Raw genomic sequence first — 18,073 nt, forward strand, 5'->3', positions numbered from 1 at the left:
CCCCCCCCCCCCCCGTGGCTGCTTCCCACCACACTACCCTGCCTCTCACTCCTGAGTGGGTGTCTCTTTAAGGAGGGACTCCTGGGTCTCTCAGCTTCCACACCATATCCTTTGAAGACAGAGGCCAGGACAGAGGGTCCCAAAACTAGAGGTAGGGGTGCCGGTCTGTTAGGACTTAGGACCCTGCTTCGGCTGGAGCTAGGGCGTTGAGTGCCAGGGAAATGACTGCAAAAGCCAAGACACAGAGCAGAGGTCATCCCTGAGTCAGGATTCCAACTGCAATGATAGGGCCCCCTTTCCTGATGGAATCTGAACCCCTCTTCTCTCAACTTCCAGCGACTTGTCTGACTTTGAAAATGGGACGGGACGGCAACGGGTTTGGGAATGGCTAGAAAGAGACCCTGTGTCAGGCTTGATTCCCAGAGACTATCCCCACCCCTTACCCCACCCAGAAGCCACTAGAAGGACTGGAGGGAATTGGGTAGTAGGCCAGAAAATGCAGAGCCCTTCCCAGAAGTGACCCTGCCATTCTCCAGGCCTTAAAGTCAGCCCTTAAATCCTTGAGGAAGCCTTAGGGTCTTAGCTCAGTGCTCAGGGGACAGACTACAGGCCTGAGGGTCTCAGGGTCACATTATCAGAGTAGATGTGGTCAGTAGCTGGAAGACTGAAAAAGCCAGATGCCCAGGTTCCTGCTAAATGGGACTCTGTCCCTCCTGTTCCCTGGGGGACAGAGGGGAAAGATGAGACACCCCCACCCCTTGTCCCCTCCAGCCGAGACTAGGAGCATGAGCCTCTCACAGCCCCAGCACTGCCCAGCGCACCCACTTCCTCCTCTCCCCCAGCTCTATGTCCTTGAGTCGGCCCTAGGATTAGACAAACTGTTCCCTTTGCACATGTCTGAGCAGACTGAGAGGGGAATCCCTGACTGGTCTTGGCCCGCGGAACAGAGGGTGTGTGCAGACTCCCCAGCAGAGGAACCTTGCCCACACCTTCCACCTCCTAGCCCACTCAGATTAACCTTTCTGCACCCAGCAGAACTGAGCAGAAATCCAGGAGTCCTTCCCTCCTTTGGCGAGGAGGGAGATGGACCCCAGGCCTGGGTGGGTATTCCAGAATGAGAGAGAGAGGCCAGAGAGCTGTTTATATTCCCGCTGGCTCCAGGTCTCCCCAGGCTACCCGAACTCTGGTCAGACACTTGTGACCAGGTCCTAGGCCCTGAACCGGCTGCAGGAGGTCAGGCAGAGCCAAACAGTTGTGGGTAGTTATGCCTGGTTGCACAGCTGACACTGTGCCTGGAGCTCCGGGGAGCAAGCGGCTGGTTACGTGGCCGTTCTAACTGGGAGGATCTTGTTCTCTTCGCTTCCCAGGGGCTCTTGGGAACTTTTTGGCAACCCTGGGGTGTCAGTCTGATTCTGAAGCAGTGGAGAAGCAGGACATTAAGTGTTAGTTAATTGACTCAAGACGCCCCTCCCTTAGGACAGGTTTGAGGTTTACTGCGCTTCCCTGTCTCTTACGGAATTTCTCCCTCCCTCACTAACCCCAGCCAAGCTTCCTGACCAGCATCTAGCCAACTGCCCCCACACATCACAGAGTGCTCCTCAGCTTTAATGTCAGGCCCCCTGCCCAATTCCGAAGGCGTCAAAATGAAATTATATTAAACAGCCGAATAGTTTTCACCCATCCCCTCACTAGACCAAGACTGGGCTGTCTGAGGTTGGCTGTGTGACTTTTCCAGGGTCAGAGACGGGTGTTAGTCACCCTGGGGCATAAGGGTTATATGGTGGGAAGGGTCCCAATCCTTTCCATCTGGGGAAAGGCAAAAAGCTGCCATTCCAGCAAGGAAAGGCTTCTTTGGTGTGAGTTTAGGAACTGCTTTGGGAGTGATTTCCATTGATCCCCCTGACCCCCAGCCAGGCTCCTTCTGGCTTCCTCAGCAGCATGTTACCTCTGGTGCCAGGGAAGCCTGCTGTGGGGTCGTCTTGCTCAGGAGGCTTCAGTGAGGGTGCGCAGGGAACTAGAAATAATGTTTTAATACCTCTTAATCATTTAAAATTTCAAAATCGTTTGATAGATGCCCTGGGGAGGAGCCAAAGAATGTTTCTGACAATTCCGGCTCCCCCAGGCCACCCGAAGCCCCTTCCCCCTCTCTGGCAACCCCAAAGTTGGTTCTGTGGGTTCTAATAGAAAATGGCCAGGTAACATGTCCCACGTGCACCTCCCAGCACTCTCTCTGGTCTCTGGGGACTGCCTGGGTGAGCTCTCTCTTTCTTCCGTCACCCTTCACACACACACACACACACACACACACACACACACACACACACACACACTCCTCACGTGATAGATGCCTCTACAGCCCAGGGTCAAAGGGCGCAAGGGTCTTCCCTCCCCCCCCCCAACTCCCGTAGTCCCAGGAGCTCAGGCCTCAGATGGGGCCCCAGGCGTTCTTGGGCCCAGAATCTGGCCCTGCTAGGGTATATTTCTTCTCCCAAACGAACAAAAGATGTGCCTGAAATGCTCAGCCTCACGCTTCCTGGGGGGGTTAATGGTGTCTTTTTATTTTTTCCTGAGGGGTGTTGATTAATACCTCGTTAACAGCGCATTTAACGACCTCCGGGTGTTTAATACCCTTCAGAAGTTTCCCACAAAGGCTCAGACTCTGGGCAAGAAAATGAGAACCAGGCCCCAGGGCTGCTCCCCTTACCTTCCTCCCCCCACCCCGCCCCACCAGGATCTGGGGCCTCCCTGGGCTGGTGCGAGGTGGGGGAGCAGACAGAGAGGGAAGAAGAGGGTGCCTGGGACTGTCCCCTGATCCCCCAGTTCACCACCCTGGTGAGCTAATGGCGGACGCTGAGTCGTGCCTTCTCTCTCATGCCAGCAGGACTGGGGCCGCTGGCTTCAGGAAGGGGGTGCTGAAAGGGCACTCCTGGGACCGAAGGGGGCATGTGAGGGCCTGGAGTAGATCTGGGCGGGGTGTGAATGATGGTAAGAAGGGTGATGGTATGGTATGTAGGGACATCTAGCCCGTGCTTGGATCCCCCTGTGCCGCACTCCCCCCTCAATCCCCACATTGTGCAGCTCTCCCCCCTGCCTGCTGCGGCCTGGACAACTCGGCCTTTGTGTTCCTACCCCACAGGGTGCTGGTTGTTTTGAGCAGCAGCTGACCCCTAACTGATGTGCAGTGTGGTGGCAGAGGCTGAAGGAAGCAGGGCTCTCTGTGGATGCTGCTTTAGGTGTTAATGACAAAGTCAGGCTGTGCTTCCCACAAGTCCCTGAGCTGAGCTGTACCAAGCCCAGCCTCAGGCCCTACGGAGTGGGCAGGCCCTTGTGAGCATGCCCCCAAAGAACTGATCTTCCCCAGAAACCTTCCCTTACTACTCTTTCCATTGGTGGGTGTGACCACCGCCTCCCCCTCACCACCAACATATGAAAAACACGCCAAGGATGTGCCCCTTGGACACTTTGTTCTTACCTACTGCTTGTTCCCAATCCCGAGGGAGCTTGTTTTACCTCCCACAAGACCAGAGCTGAGAAAAGAATGAAGCTGCCCCCAAGTAGAAATGATAAAGAATAGAGAAGGATTGGAGCAGAGGCAGAGGTATAATACCAATTTGCTGGCTTGTTGATTAACGGATGATATTCTTAGAATTCGAGTGACGTAAATTTGAATCCTAGCTCCTGCATTTATCAGCTGTGTGATGTTATGCAAGGAACTTAACCTCTCTGAGTTGGTTTCCTCACCTGTAAATTGGAGACCAATAATAGTACCTACTATGTCTGTGTAAAGTTATTATAAGAATCGAGTTACACATGTAAAACATTTAGCACAGTGCCTGGCACATGGTTGACACATGGTGTCCAGACCTGCCCATTTACCTGGGAGGCGGGAGGTAAGAGGCTGATGTAATCAGCAGGAACTCTGGGGGCGGGGACAGAGGGCAGGCTTCTCAGGCAATGCTGTCGATGCTGGTCTCTTCTGGCCTGAGCTGCAACAACAGCCTAGGGATGGGGGTAGGGGGTCGGTAGTGCACAGGGAGGGGGCATCTGACAGCCCAGCCCTTCTCTGTCCCCACCCCGACCCTGTGACCTAATGACCTGCCCTGGACCTCCCCTAGCTCTATGGCTACTGCTACCAGGACAGCGAGGACATCCCAGACACCCTGACTACCATCACGGAGCTGGGTGCCCCTGTGGAGATGATCCAGCTGCTGCAGACTTCCTGGGAGGACCGTTTCCGAGTAAGCAGGGAGGAGGGCCGGGCCCTGGGTTCCTCGCTGGGATGGTTTTCCCTTAGAAGGCCAGCCCTCCAGAGCAGCGTGACTCCTCCTCCATCTAAAAGGAGGGAAAGTTGGAGCAAAGCTGACTCGGCCATCAGCCAAAGGGTTAAAAAAAGAAGCAAGACCTAGAGGATCCTGACGTTTTTGTACTCCTGCCCCCTTACACACACACACACACACACACACACACACACACACACGTAGCCTGGCTGCAAAGGACTAGAAAAGACCTTAAGGTCAGCTTGACCCTCCCTCTGTTTTCACACACTGAACTAAAGCCACATTCAAGATGCAGCTTCAGGGAGGAGATCCGTTACCCACAAGCTTATGTGCCGCCCATGGCCAGGGTCAGGCCAGCCTGGATTAATAGAAAAATCACTGGCTTGCTCTGTTAGGGCCCTGACCCTCAGCCCTTAGTAAGCACTGGGGCCTTTAAGAGAAAAGCCAACCCCTCCACCCCAAGCTAAGTCCAGAACCCCAAAGGGGTGAGCCCTGGAGCCCCCCAGGCGCTTTCCCAGGAGAGACGCGGTGAGCAGCCTTGTGTCTACCCCTCAGATCTGCCTGAGCCTGGGCCGCCTCCTCCACCACCTGGCCCACTCCCCGCTGGGCTCCGTCACTCTGCTGGACTTCCGCCCCCGACAGTTTGTGCTGGTGGATGGGGAGCTGAAGGTAACGGATCTGGATGACGCACGCGTGGAGGAGACACCATGTACAAGCAGCACAGACTGCATACTGGAGTTTCCGGCCAGGAACTTCACCCTGCCCTGCTCAGCCCAGGGCTGGTGCGAGGGCATGAATGAGAAGCGCAACCTCTACAATGCCTACAGGTGACCTCCACTTCCCACTCAGGAAGGCCAGGGAGGGAGAGTAGGCCCCGGAGGGCGTGGTGAGGGGAGAGCCAGCGTGGGCTCCAGGAGGCCAGCCAGGGCAGGGAGGCTCGGCCTTGACCAACAGAGCAGCAGCGGCGGGGAAAGTCTTCCACCCACTCAAGAAGGGAACATTCAGGCTCCTGATGATGATGCTAAAAATAGCTCCAAGGAGAATCTGGGTTGGGGGGTGGCAGCTGGAGACTTCTTAAAATAGTGTCTTAAAATAGTGTCACAGTGGAGTCTAGGGCTGGTGGGATCTGTGTTCCCCCTTTCTCCCCTGGTCCTTCACCTCTGGAAGCTCCTCACTGGGCCCCAGCTATGGGGCTGCTCTGACAGCGATCAGCTCATGGGGTAAGATGGGACTGGGTGGTGGGGAAGTCCTGGGGATGGATGAGGGAAACAGACCTCAGCTTTCAGTTTCATGTAAAGTCAAATTTTGGCCTTAGCATATGCCCAGATCCCTACCCTGAGTCGGAGCAGACTCCTTGGTACACTCTGGGGTTATGCCTAGGCCTGAGGGATCAGGCTCCCCGGCCCGATTAGGGTTCTGTCCCAAGTTGGGGCAGAGGAAAGATGCGTCCTCCAAGGCTGGACCACTGAGCCCCTTGTTTCTCTCCGTCCCAGGTTTTTCTTCACATACCTCCTGCCCCACAGTGCCCCACCCTCACTACGACCTCTGCTGGACAGCATTGTCAATGCCACAGGTGAGCTCTCCAGGGCCCTTCCGCGTCCCCTCACCCTGCCCCTCCCCCAGCAGGCATGGAGACAAGAATGACCCAGGACAGCACATAGTCCAGAAACCATCGTTTCCCAAAGTGGCATTCTGTATCAAACCCCCTTACCAGTACGCTGGTCATGTGGGCCCAGGCTTCAGAGGGAGAGAGGGAAAGGCAGCTGGTTGCCACCTCAGGGAGGAGTGGAAGCCCATATACCCTCTCATAGCCACACTGCACTCTGCAGGAGAGCTCACCTGGGGAGTAGACGAGACTCTGGCCCAGCTGGAGAAAGTGCTACACCTGTACCAGAGCGGGCAGTACCTGCAGAATGCCACGGCAGGCAGCAGAGCGGGTGAGTGGCTCCAACAGGGCTCCAGGGGCTGGGGAGGTGGGGAACAGGTGGGAGGGTGAGTGGTCGCCCTCACTGGGCTAAGCGGCTCATCCTTCTAAGGCACACTTGGGGAGACCACTGACTGTTTAGCCTTTACTTGGAGGTGTCCTCTCTGGCTGAGTGGTCATTCTGCCTTGACCTGGGGAGGTGGGCCCTGATACCCCTTCTCCGGGTGGCTCCAGACCCCACTATGACTGTGTGACTTTGAGCAGATCACCTACACCTCGAGCCCACTTTGCTCATTTGTGAATTGGGTTTATTACGTGCCTCACAAACTACTTCTGGGGAATAAATGCCAGGGGAAGTGTGTGCAAGCAATTAACCTGGTTCCTATAACACAGCTGGAATACAATATATGTTTGCTTCTCTTTCCTTCCTCTACCCTTCTGGGGGTGAGAAAGGTGGCTGGAGGTGGTTGGGGCTCCTTAGCAAAACGAGTCAAGAAGCCCAAGAATTCCGGGCGGAGAATTCTAGCCACTGCTATAGTCCCTCCGCTGAGGCCCTGGGGTTTATCATGGTTGGCAGGGGGGCCAGGAGTGGGCAGCCTCTGTATTCAAGGAGCTCTGGCCAGTCTTAGGGGTGGGGGAGCCCTCGTTAGCCCTGTAAATAAAGTTTAACGAGGTGAACAATGGCTGGCTCTGTCCCTGAGGACGCCGTTTATGGGGCTATAAATCACAGCCAGCCCTGGACTTTGGTCTAGTCCCTGGGAGAAGAAGGAGGCAGGAGGGCGGGGTGGCCAGAGGCCCAGGGCCTCTGCATTATCAGTGCAGAGCTGAGGCTCCCCTAGCAGCAGAAAGGACTCAGGTGAACGGGCGGCCTGCAACTAAGCAGCTTCCTGATTGAGGAGCTCTCAGAGCATTTGGGGGCTCTTTCCGCTAATGGGAAGATTTTTTCCTCCAGCCCCCTCCCAGACACTGAAGTTGTCATTGTTGTGTTCCACGTTCATTTGCATTCCCCTTAAGCTCAGAAACCTCCCCTTAAGCTCAGAAACCTCTAACTGTCCCCTCCCTCAGGAGCTTGCCTAACCTCTCTGCCCAAAGCCAGGAGGAAGTAGGACCAAGGGGTGCTCTAAACTCTCACTACTCCCGGGGCGCCTGGGTGGCGCAGTCGGTTAGGTTAAGCGTCCGACTTCAGCCAGGTCACGATTTCACGGGTCCGGGAGTTTGAGCCCCGCGTCGGGCTCTGGGCTGATGGCTCAGAGCCTGGAGCCTGTTTCCGATTCTGTGTCTCCCTCTCTCTCTGCCCCTCCCCCGTTCACGCTCTGTCTCTCTCTGTCCCAAAAATAAATAAACGTTGAAAAAAAAAATTTTTTTTAATAAAAAATAAAAAATAAACTCTCACTACTCCAAAGTGCGGTCTGCAGACCAGCAGCACCAGAAGCTGGTTAGAAGTGCCCAATCCTAAGCCTCGCTCCAGACCTTCTCAGTCAGGATCTGCACTTTAACCAGATTCACTGGAGATTCACAGGCACACTGAAGTTTGAGAAGCTCGGCTCTAAATGTCTAAAATGTCCTGATCTCCAGCTCTGTGTGTGTTTATCCCACGGTGTGCCCGCCATCATGTGCTGTCTGAACCCACTGCTCACTCTTAGATTTGGGAGTTGTGTGTCTCCCAGAAACTGAATCTCACCTTTGCCTTTACTGGGTGGTCAGCCCAGTCCCCCAGTGGTAGCTGCCTTCATCATCTCCACGCTAGGGCTAGATTTCAGCTTTCAGCTTTCCGTTAGGAAATGAGTCTTAGCCCTGTTCATAAAGCGGCCCCAGTGCCCTCATGCCTAGAGACACAGAGTTCTCATCTGAGCTCTGTCCCCAACCCACAGAGTACCAGCGCCTCCCAGGCAGCACCATCCCCCAGGAAGACTACCGCTGCTGGCCCTCCTACCACCACGGAAGCTGCCTCCTTTCAGTGTTCAACGTGGCTGAGGCCGTGGACGTCTGTGAGAGCCATGCCCAGTGCCAGGCCTTTGTGGTCACCAACCAGACCACCTGGACAGGTGAGCCAGTGGGAAAGGACACCCGGAGGGAGGTGACTGGAGCTCCCTGGAAGAAACTGACAGGTAGCGGTCCCCCATCAGAAGCCAGGTTTGATGAGAAGACGAGAAGGCCGAGATGATGAGGGACAAGTATATGTGTCCTCTGGGCAGTCACATTAGGGAGACTGGCCCCGCCTCCAGGGAGAGAAACAGTCCTGTTACGTCTCACCTCTGCCCCCAGGTCGGCAGCTGGTATTTTTCAAGACAGGATGGAGCCACGTGGTCCCCGATCCCAACAAGACCACATATGTGAGGGCCTCGCTGACCTGAGGGCCCAGCTGGCGGCAGAGCAGCCCCGCCAGCTGGGCTCGCCTGTGGAGGGAGGGAGTGACTTTCATATGTCACCTGCAAAGCCCTGCAGACGAGGCTGACACCCCCCAGTGAGGCGACCAGGACAACGTGCAATAATGCCAAATGTTAAAATGTGAGTTTACCGGTCTAGGTATGGGACTGCTGGCCCCAGGCCAGGAATCACGGGGGGCTGACCGGCTCTGCAACCCTCTGAGCTGCCAGCGAGGCTCAGGCTGGTGTCCCCGTGGGGGCCTCTGCCCCTCGCTGGGACAGTTCTGTGGGCAGCCCCATCACTGTGTTCATGGTGTGAGAATGTAGCCAGAGCCCCTGCTGCTGCTGCTGCTGCTGCTGCTGCTGCTGCCCGCCACAATCTGGCAGGGGCTGCGTGGGGACAATCGGTCACGGGGTGTTCTCTCAGCCGAGCTCCGGATGGCGATGCTCTGGGACGTGGGGAACTCCGTACCTGGGGAGGCCGCCTCCGGCCACTCTACCGGGGGCACCCGCAGGCCAGCGCAGGGGCGGGGACAGAGGAGCACACACATGGTATGAGCCAAGACACGGGGTCAAGGAGCAGGTTTCGGTTTGAGCCAGGACCTGGGGTGGGGGTGGGGCCGGGGCCTTTCTGCCTCATTTGCTTTCAGTGAAAGCCGCCAAGCAGCCAAAACCAGCCTCTCCCCCCTCCTGGAGTTTGTATATCCAGAAGCTTTTGTATTTCTTGTTCGTTAAAATGTTTATTTTTGTAAAAAAAAAAAAGAAAAAAAAAGAAAGAAAGAAAAAGGAAAAAAATCAGTCAATTAATAAATGACGTTCCCTGGCAAGGATTCTTCCCAAGCCACAGTTTCTTGGGCTGACTTACTCATTCTCACTTAACGTCTTTGGTGTTTGGGGGAAATGGGGGCAGGAGGTCATGGGGGATGACCTCTGGAGGAGTGAAATCTTTGTGGCAAACACTGCAGTTGGCAAAACGTGTTTTCAGGTCCCTCTCCCATGGTGCCCACCTCCCTCCTTGGCCCTCCATATCCATGTCCGGACAAAAGACATGAGGGACTTCTTCCTACAGGGAGGTTCACGCTTTAATACACACCGGCTTCTTCCATGCAAAGCTTTTACCCAGAGGACTGATGTCCTAATGGCGTGATGTCAGCCACGTCAGGGGACTCCCAAGCAACCTGCCGTCAGGTCACCTTTGCCCCATACAAGGTTTGGCCTCATCATCCTCACCACCGCCCACCGCAAGCTAATGGGCAATTTTTTTTTCAGAGCCTTTCCCCAAGCATGAAATATATGGAAAGTGGGAAGAAAGGAAGGTCTATGGAAAGACTAGCCCCCTCTTCCTGGGTTTTAGGCTGGAGGGTCTAGGAGGGGAAGACTCAAGCGTGTGGAAGCCCAGAGGAAAAATGAGGACCTAAGTGTTCAAGATCACACGGAGGCCACAGGGAGCCCAGCACAGATACATATTTTCTAACTTGAAATCCTGCACCTTCCCTCCTACACACCGTTCTGCTTCTAGAATATTTTCAAAGCCCACAAACCTTTGAGGGTTTTGAAAAGAATGACCAAACTTTAACTCAGAACCCAGTTTCTCTTCAACAGATGTCATTGTTGTAAGTTCTCAGGTACAAGACGTCCCTGTATAGTTCTGGGGGATTGAGGAGTCCGTGTTAGTTCTAGAATCCTAACCATGGGTGCTGCACAGACCCTCAGGGTTGCACCTCACTACCACCATGCCTAACCCACACGGGCCACATCTTGCCTCTGTCTACCTGGACTTGGTGATTGCGGGGAGGGTCAGAGCCACCACAGTATCTCACACCATGTCTCAACCAAGAGGTCCCAGCCGTGCTTGCCGCCCTCAGGCCCTACCCTTCCACGAAGGACCTCAGCTTTCCTCAGTCTCCACACCCCTTTCCTCAACGGAACTCATGTGCTACAACACATCTATCCTGCCCCTGCCATCCAGTGTTAGGTTTACACTTTCTCTGTTATTCTCCAGCTGCCAACCAGTGCATGGAGCTCTGAGGACAGAAGGAACCACGTCGCTAAGCTGGGACCAAGCAGGTGTCATGGGGCTGGGACAGGAAAATCTGCAGGTTCTGTGCAGTCCAGAGAGAAGCAAAGACCTTGATTACAGTCAGCAGAGAGGCCCACAGGGAACTGTGTGGCTCAGTGAGAAAGAGCAGGCTGAAGATGAACCGAGAACTGCCTTCTAGACTCTAGAAGTTTCTGGAGGTGGCTGGGGGAGAGGGGCAGGCCTATCCTCAGCAGGGTACGATTATCGTTCCAGTTGGAGGTCCAGAGCACATTAAACTGTTTTAGAAAGAGTGGGGCACAGGCGGCTGAGGGGATGGTGGATTGCTTCTTCCCCAGTGAGCGAGCCTTGCCTCAGATCCTAGATATCTGGGGCAAAAATGGCCAGGCTCAGTCCTGCAGAGCAGAGAAAAGGGCATTTGCAGCTGGGAATGGAGAGGTGATAGAGTGCCCTGAAAGGAAGAGGACAGGGAGTAAAAAGCCTGAGGCAAAATCATCCCTCCCCCACAGATGGCCACTCACATGTAGCCACCTGTCTCCCTGGAAAACGTTCAGTTCCTGGGTACATCTTGTCCCCTTCCTGTGGAAGCCAGAACCACACCCCCTCTCCCTAAAGTCTATGTTCTTTCCACTCCGCTGCGCGGCCAAAGATACCCAGGCCTCGTGCATGGAAGAAATACATTCACCCAACCAAAGCTGCAGGTGGCAGTCCCAGAGGAGGGAAGCCAGAGGTGGATCCTTTCCAGGGCTGGGGAAGTAGGAAGCAACATGAGAGGGGTCATGTTGCCACTGGTCCCCCGAGAGGCTCTGGAGGAATGTTGGCCAGTCCTGTGTTTTGCTCTTTGTGTGATCTGGGCTGTGACAACTCCCTGAGCCTCCCATCTCCTCACCTACAAATTTCAGATCAATAATATCTGCTTCACAGGAGTGTTCTAGGGACTGAATGAAATTATGCAAGTGAGGGTCTTAGCCAGTGTCAGCAGTTAAGTGTTTAGGAAATACTAACTGACCTGTCACTGCTCTGAGCGAGCTGAGCCCTCGGCATTCATCAATGACCTGGCCTGGAAGAGTATCCGGGTGGACAGGGGAGGACCAAGGCACAGCCAGACTCTCCCCACACCCCACCTCCAGCACCCCCAACAGGGAACCCTGCCATCGCCTGGAGGAGGTGGAGCCGGGCTCTCCGGGTCAGTGCCCTGGGAGTTGAGTGTGTGGCAGACAGGAGGAAAAGGATTAACATGAAAGCAGAAAATGGGATTAGGAGGCCTCAGGATAATGTGCCCACCCGCCCCGCCATCCATGACAACGGCTTCTTGCTTTCACTCTTTGGCTTCTGGAGCCCAAAGCATGTAAAGCCTGGTTGCTCTCTGTTCCAAGGGGCAGAGCCAGCAAAAGACTTGGTAGGCTCAGAGCATGAGACTATTCAGTCCGCTAGGAAGAGGGCCAGGCTGCCTTATATGCGCTTTCTCATTTAATCCCCATGGCAACTCTGAAACGGGTGGTGGCCCAGATGAAGACCCAGGATGCAAGCCTCCGAAAGCCCGTATTCTTTCCCCTCCACCCTCTGTCTCACGGGGGAGCCCAGCGTCCCCCTGAACCCAGATCATTGATGCGCTTAGACCTGCACTTCCGCTGGGAAGGGTTCCCAGACCCACGACTGCCTTTGACAGAAAACCCAAAAGGCAACTTAAGGAGACCAGGTCTGCCTCTCTGGTTCATCCCCAAAGGGTGAGGATGTCCCCAAAGAACCTGACCTTTTTTAAGGACCCCTTTGTGGTCGATCACAGGGACTTTTATTTCCCCTGTTCACTTCTTTGTGAATCCAGGCCAATACTGCACCATCAGGTGGAGAAAGTGCTACCTAAGTCCCATCTATGTGAAGGGGACAGACCACGATATTTCTGAAAATTACCTCTTAAGTTCTAGAGGATCCTTAACGACCATGTACAAGGAGTTCATTCTCCCACCCCATTCCATAAATCAGAACAAGACCCATCTCAGCCTCCTTTTTTAAGACTGTGATCCCTTGTCCTTCTCCCCCCATCCTATGTAGTCCCTCACCCCCAATCACTCACCTACCCTCTGCTGGTCTCCTTTCAGCTCCAGAGTGTTTCTCCTGAGATGTAGTGACAAGACCTCCCCCCTCTATCATTCAGGGTCCCAACAGGAAATGGAGAACACACTGAACATAAGATATATTGACAAATGTGTGGGTACAGGGGAACCCTAAGGGATAGGGCTGTAAGCTGGGGCTAATAGCAGTAGAGGTGTTACCAACTCTACGCAAGGGAAGGGAGTATAATCTGCTACCAGACCTCAGAGGAGAACCTGGAAGGAGTCAAGTGACCAAAGGACATGGCCAGGCAGGGTGACCTCACAAGGAGGGAGCCAGAAGACCAGGTACGCTCTGTTCCCCTCCTCCCCGCCCCCTCTAAATCCCCATCTCCTGTGATGCTCTCCATCGGTCAAACCCACCTGAAGCCAGAGGGACCTTGGTGTGAGGTCTGTAATTGTCAGGGAGTCCTCTAGAGCGTGCATTGTCCTGAGGGCTGTGATCATCCCAAAGGAGACAAGACTTGGCTCTTGGAACATGAAAAAAAATCTCAGATATCCCAGTGACTGGTGGCCCTCCCAGATATACACTATGCTATTAAAATCCCATGGGGGTGGTGCAATTAGGATAAAAGTATCCATAAAGAGGAGCACTTGGGTGGCTCAGTGGGTTAAGCATCTGACTTCAGCTTAGGTCATGATCTCACGGTTCGTGAGTTTGAGCCTCGCAACGGGCTCTGTGCTGACAGCCAGAGCCTGGCGCCTGCTTTAGATTCTGTGTCTCCGTCTCTCCCTCTCTGCCCCTCCCCGACTCATGCTCTGTCTCTTCTTGTCTTTCTCTCAAAAATAAACATTAAAAAAAAAATTTTTTTAAGTATCCATAAGAGTACTTGGCAAGGGAGAGGGCAATGATGAAAACTAGGTTAGGAAGCTCTGATTGTAGTGATCCAAAACCCTTTCTTGGGCTGTCACTGAGAGCTTTAAATCTGTCATCCTCAAAAGCACAATTTTTACTATTATTCTCTAAACTGATGTATAATTCAACACACATTTACATGGACTCTCTGTGCCATTTAGAGTAAAAACAGTTACAGTGCAATTTGAATTATTTTTCACTTAATGCTTTACCCAACCGACCCTTGCCCATGGTGAACATCAGACTACGCACCAGTGTCCCGTGTCTCCCTGCAGCTTAACAGTTTTTGGTTGACATCTCCCCACATGGAAGAGCTCAGCATCATTGGTGAGCCAGGCAATTTCAATGCATACTCACTCCTCTCTCAACTGCTCAAGCCACAGAATATTTAAGTGCTAATCATCATAGTGAATACTGAAATATCAGACATGCCCCTGCCTTTCAGGGCCCACAGTGTCACTAGAGATGTCACCAAAACATCACTAGAGATGTCACAAATTCACCACGGTAATATACGAGCTGTGACTACAGGGCAATGAAGCCAATTTCCACATGTCGCTCGTGAAAGCTCAGGGCTGGTGGTCACATCTCAAATCACTAAGAGCCAAGTTAACCTCATCTCCCTCAGGAGCCTCAATTCCCCACCAGGAGCCTCACTGTGAACACGTTTCCATCCAAAGAAAGGCCTATTTATCGTTACTCCGCATTTCTTATCTCTAAGCCGGTTCCCTATTGTCACCAGACATTCCCCCCATTCCCATGGCGACTCAACAGGCTTTGGTATGGAGCCTGTCAGAAGCTCCTTAAAAGTGTAAATAGAGTGTGTCTACTGTTTCCCTCCTTATCCATACACTTATTTGGCCCTTCAAAGAGCTCTAGTAGATTAGGGAGGCACGACTTCTCCTCACCAAAGTCAGGCTGCCTTTCCACAGGAGGTGGAGTTCGCTCAAGTGCTCTGTAATCCTGCCCTGAGAGGTGCTGCCGACATGCCCGGCGTGGAAACAAAACTTGTGGGCCATTTCCCAGAAGCCCCTCTGGCACCCTTCGGTTCTTCGGCAAGGAGGTCCATCTCTAGAGAAGGCTCTCATTTTGTCCTGCCCTCCCATAACGTCAATCCCCTCATTTATTTGGGGAAAGATGTGTAGGCAAAATGAAAATAAAATACACAGTGTGCTTCCTTTCCATTACTTGGAGATTTCGGGCACTGTTAGTCATCTGAACCCATACAGAAGATAGTGGTAAGATTATCTGTATCACATTTCATTTTATGACATATCACCTTGTTTACGCCCCTCTTTAGGTTGTTTATAGGGTATAAAATACCTTTAAATGCTCTGGTCTTGTTTAGTCATTTTTTTTTTTCTCCCATCAATAAAACATTTTAAAAGCAGCCCTTGTTCTAAGAAATGACTATTGTACTTAGGGCACAAAGATGCTTTAATGGGGAAAGACAGTTTGTCTTGTATCTTGGCCTCCCATATCTTTTTGAACCAGACTTTGATGCGCTCTCTGTGGAGTATTCTGACTCCCTCATTGAGCTATGCGGAATTTTGCAGTTATTAAGAGCAAATGAGTTTCTTCTTTAAACATAGGCCTCTGCTTGGTACATTTAGTACTATTTGACTTGGGTCTCAAGATAGTGCTATTCCCGGAATGGACTTCACATGCTGAATTTTTTTTTTAAATTACCCACAATCCTATCACATATGCTGAAATGACTTTTTTTTTCCTACAGCCTCTCCAACAATTTGCTGAGATGAAGAGATTTATACAGGGTACTTTGGGGATAGGAATTTACAGGTTAACTCTTTAATATGCAAGTTATTATATAACCCACTCATGCTACTTCTGAAAATATATTCTGAGCAAATACTTCAAAATACAAAAAAAAAAAAAGACCCAAATTCATGCAGATGTTCCTTGAAACATTATGTAGAATAAAAAAAAATGAGGATTATATAGCAATGTGATAAAATATGTACATTACAGTGTTCGGTGTGAAAAGCGGGATGCTAACCCACGTATGCAACTGTGTAAAAAATCATGTGAAAAAACTGGAAGAAATGCACACAGCTAAAAATTTTGTAAGGGTGACAAACTAAACAGCATTTTTTAAATAAACTTCTCTTGCATGTTGTTGTTTAATAAAAAATGATTTTGATTAGATGATTGTTTCAATCAATTAAAGGAGTAGCTCGATCTTGTCACCGAAAGGAAGACCAAAATCTCTCTCCCATTTTGTTATATAAGCTTCATTTAACTTGGACTTTTGGAAAGTCAGCTCTGCTAACCCCCTGATCCAGAAAAAGTACTTGATGGCTTAATACAGGAGTTAGAATCACAAATGACTGTAGAAGCCAGCAGGAAGGAGGCCTGTGGTGCCTGATGCCATCTGGAGAACTCAGGCCTGAGCCCATAGGTATTTCAAGAGAATCAGAGTTTTGTGTGTGTGTGTGTGTGTGTGTGTGTGTGTGTGTGTGTGTGTGAGATTCTCGTGATTTGTGTATTTTGGCCTCTAGTTCAAACTCAAAAATAAAGACCTTTGTGGGCCACCTAGTTCATGTCTACAAGCTGGATTCAGCCAGTTTGTGACCTCCAGCATAAAACCCATTTCTGAAGTTATAGCCAACCACCTGATTTCCGAGCATTTAGGCATCCCAACCTTCCCCATGTTCTCCCGCTCACTCTTTGTTCTTCAGTGAGCCCTGCACCACTTCTGGCTGTTTGATGAGGGTGATGAAGGATATTAGTCCTCAGGATTATGAAGTCTTGCAAATCTGTCCCTAGTTGGAAGTGTTTCTCTCGCCCAACCGTGAAAGCTGGTGACATTTTTAATATTAATCTGTTTTTCCGTCTGTCGCTTACACTCAGTGTGCCGTGAGGAGTGGATTTGATGCCCGATTTCATCCCTGAGCCCCTCACAGCTGTCAGATGGTGCCAGCCAGGCCCAGGCTGTTTCCAGCTTGTCGATCAGACTCGAGCAGTCAGGGTGTTTATCGCTGTTTCTTCCAATACCGCTGCCCCAACACCAGTTACCGGCTTCAGAGGTTGACCCAAGATGTAGCCCCCTCTTCTGCTCTGTCTCCACTCCCTCTGCTTCCCCCTCCCTCTCAATCCTGGGAGCTCCTCTTGGCACCACAGCTGACCATGGAGGGGTCCTACCTGCTTCCACACTGGCATCTGCTTCTGACCGCTCATAAAGGGACCCAGGTGAGCTCCATTTCTGCAAAATAGCCCTGTTTCCTGCAGTGACCCCACAGGGTTGTGCCACTATTTTCCCACTATTCACAGGTCCTTGGATATTTGACCCTGGACTTGCAGCAAGGGGCAGCTAACGCTTCAGGAAACCATCATTCCCAGCCTTTACTGGACCATCTGGCCTCACTAGGTTTTAATGTGATGTCCTTGCTGCCTTGGGAGCCACAGCAAACAAACTACACCGGCAGGACCTTCTAGGAGCTTGTGCACTGACTGATCAACTCATTAACCACCGGTCAAGAGACAAATGAGTTGAGTCTCCGTAAATAGCCAGCTCTGGCTTTTACATAGTGAACCATCCCTTCCTTCCCTATCCAGGACCTGTTGTGGTTGCAAACGCCTCCTATTAGTTCTTGGTTTATTTTGAGCGCTGCAGATGCTGCCAGATGTTTACTTTTAACGTGAGGAGAATTACACTGTTCTTGTGGTTGAGGGGAAAGAAAGGGGAGCCCAGGGCTGTGGGCAAAGCTGGCAAGCCCCTCCACGGCCCAGTAACTGGGGGCTCCTTCCCTCTCCCCTCCAGATGTGGACCAAGCCCCACCTCCATTTTGCCAAGTCAGCAGATCCAGACTATTCCAGGCATGGAGGACCCTGCAGGTTCCAGAGCGGAGGCAGTGGCACACGTGGCCCCACCATGTGAGGCTCACCTGTGTCACTCAGATCATGCCTGGGCTCCACTGGCCCTCACGGCACCCTCAGAATGGGACTCCTCACCACAGAGTCCCCTTTGAAACATCTCCCTCTTTGGCAAAACCAAAAGGCAGAATTTCCTTTTGAATGAGTTGGACTATCTGAAAATCACACATTGGGCAATTGTGATGATGGTAGGACCCCAAGACTAACCTGGGGACCCCACAAAGCCTGATCCATTTTGCAGCTGTAACCCTGTTGCCAATCTCCACCACAGTTTGCAGAGTCCAGTAGGACTCATGGGATCTTGTGTTCCCAATACAAGAAACTGGTGGCAGAAGCCAGCGCAAATATGGGTTTTTCCCACTGGGGGCCAAAGTCTTCCAAAGACGTGGCAAGCAATTACCCACAATCTCTACCCTTTGAAGGAAAGTTCCTGATCCCACATCAGCTTGTGCCATGGTTATCTGGACAAGGAAGGAGAGTCTACTCATTTGTCCATTCTGTCCTATGGATAGACCTGTCCAGTCTATCCCTCTCCCTTCTGCTTTCTTGGGCCTTAGTAACCTAAAGGCTGAAAACACCTTCTCTTCTTCTTCTGTCTTCCTCGTGC

General features: G+C 52.2%; 1 protein-coding gene and 1 long non-coding RNA gene across 2 annotated transcripts; both read left to right on the forward strand.

Moving 5' to 3' along the window:
* Positions 1-2,200: 2,200 nt before the first annotated feature.
* On the forward strand, positions 2,201-9,409 carry PKDCC (protein kinase domain containing, cytoplasmic). Its single transcript, XM_040496882.1, has 8 exons — positions 2,201-2,252; positions 2,732-2,832; positions 4,116-4,238; positions 4,833-5,104; positions 5,771-5,850; positions 6,107-6,214; positions 8,073-8,246; positions 8,467-9,409. The coding sequence occupies exons 1-8, from the start codon at positions 2,201-2,203 to the stop codon at positions 8,553-8,555; spliced, it is 999 nt and encodes a 332-aa protein (XP_040352816.1). The 3' UTR covers positions 8,556-9,409.
* Positions 9,410-13,464: 4,055 nt separating this feature from the next.
* LOC121044389 (uncharacterized) lies at positions 13,465-15,789 on the forward strand. Its single transcript, XR_005797287.1, has 2 exons — positions 13,465-14,635; positions 15,308-15,789. It is a non-coding gene; the product is annotated as an uncharacterized LOC121044389 (long non-coding RNA).
* The last annotated feature ends 2,284 nt before the right edge of the window (positions 15,790-18,073 follow it).

Source organism: Herpailurus yagouaroundi, unplaced genomic scaffold (genome assembly GCF_014898765.1).
Source record: "Herpailurus yagouaroundi ecotype Mexico unplaced genomic scaffold, PumYag 188, whole genome shotgun sequence".
In the NCBI taxonomy this organism is placed as follows: Eukaryota; Metazoa; Chordata; class Mammalia; order Carnivora; family Felidae; genus Herpailurus; species Herpailurus yagouaroundi.

Coding starts and splice junctions, on each gene's coding strand:
- PKDCC (XM_040496882.1), top strand. CDS start 2,201: ATGTCCCACGTGCACCTCCCAGCACTCTCTCTGGTCTCTGGGGACTGC. Junction 2,833..4,115: donor TCCCCCAGTTCACCACCCTG/GTGAGCTAATGG, acceptor GACCTCCCCTAG/CTCTATGGCTACTGCTACCA. Junction 5,851..6,106: donor CAGCATTGTCAATGCCACAG/GTGAGCTCTCCA, acceptor TGCACTCTGCAG/GAGAGCTCACCTGGGGAGTA.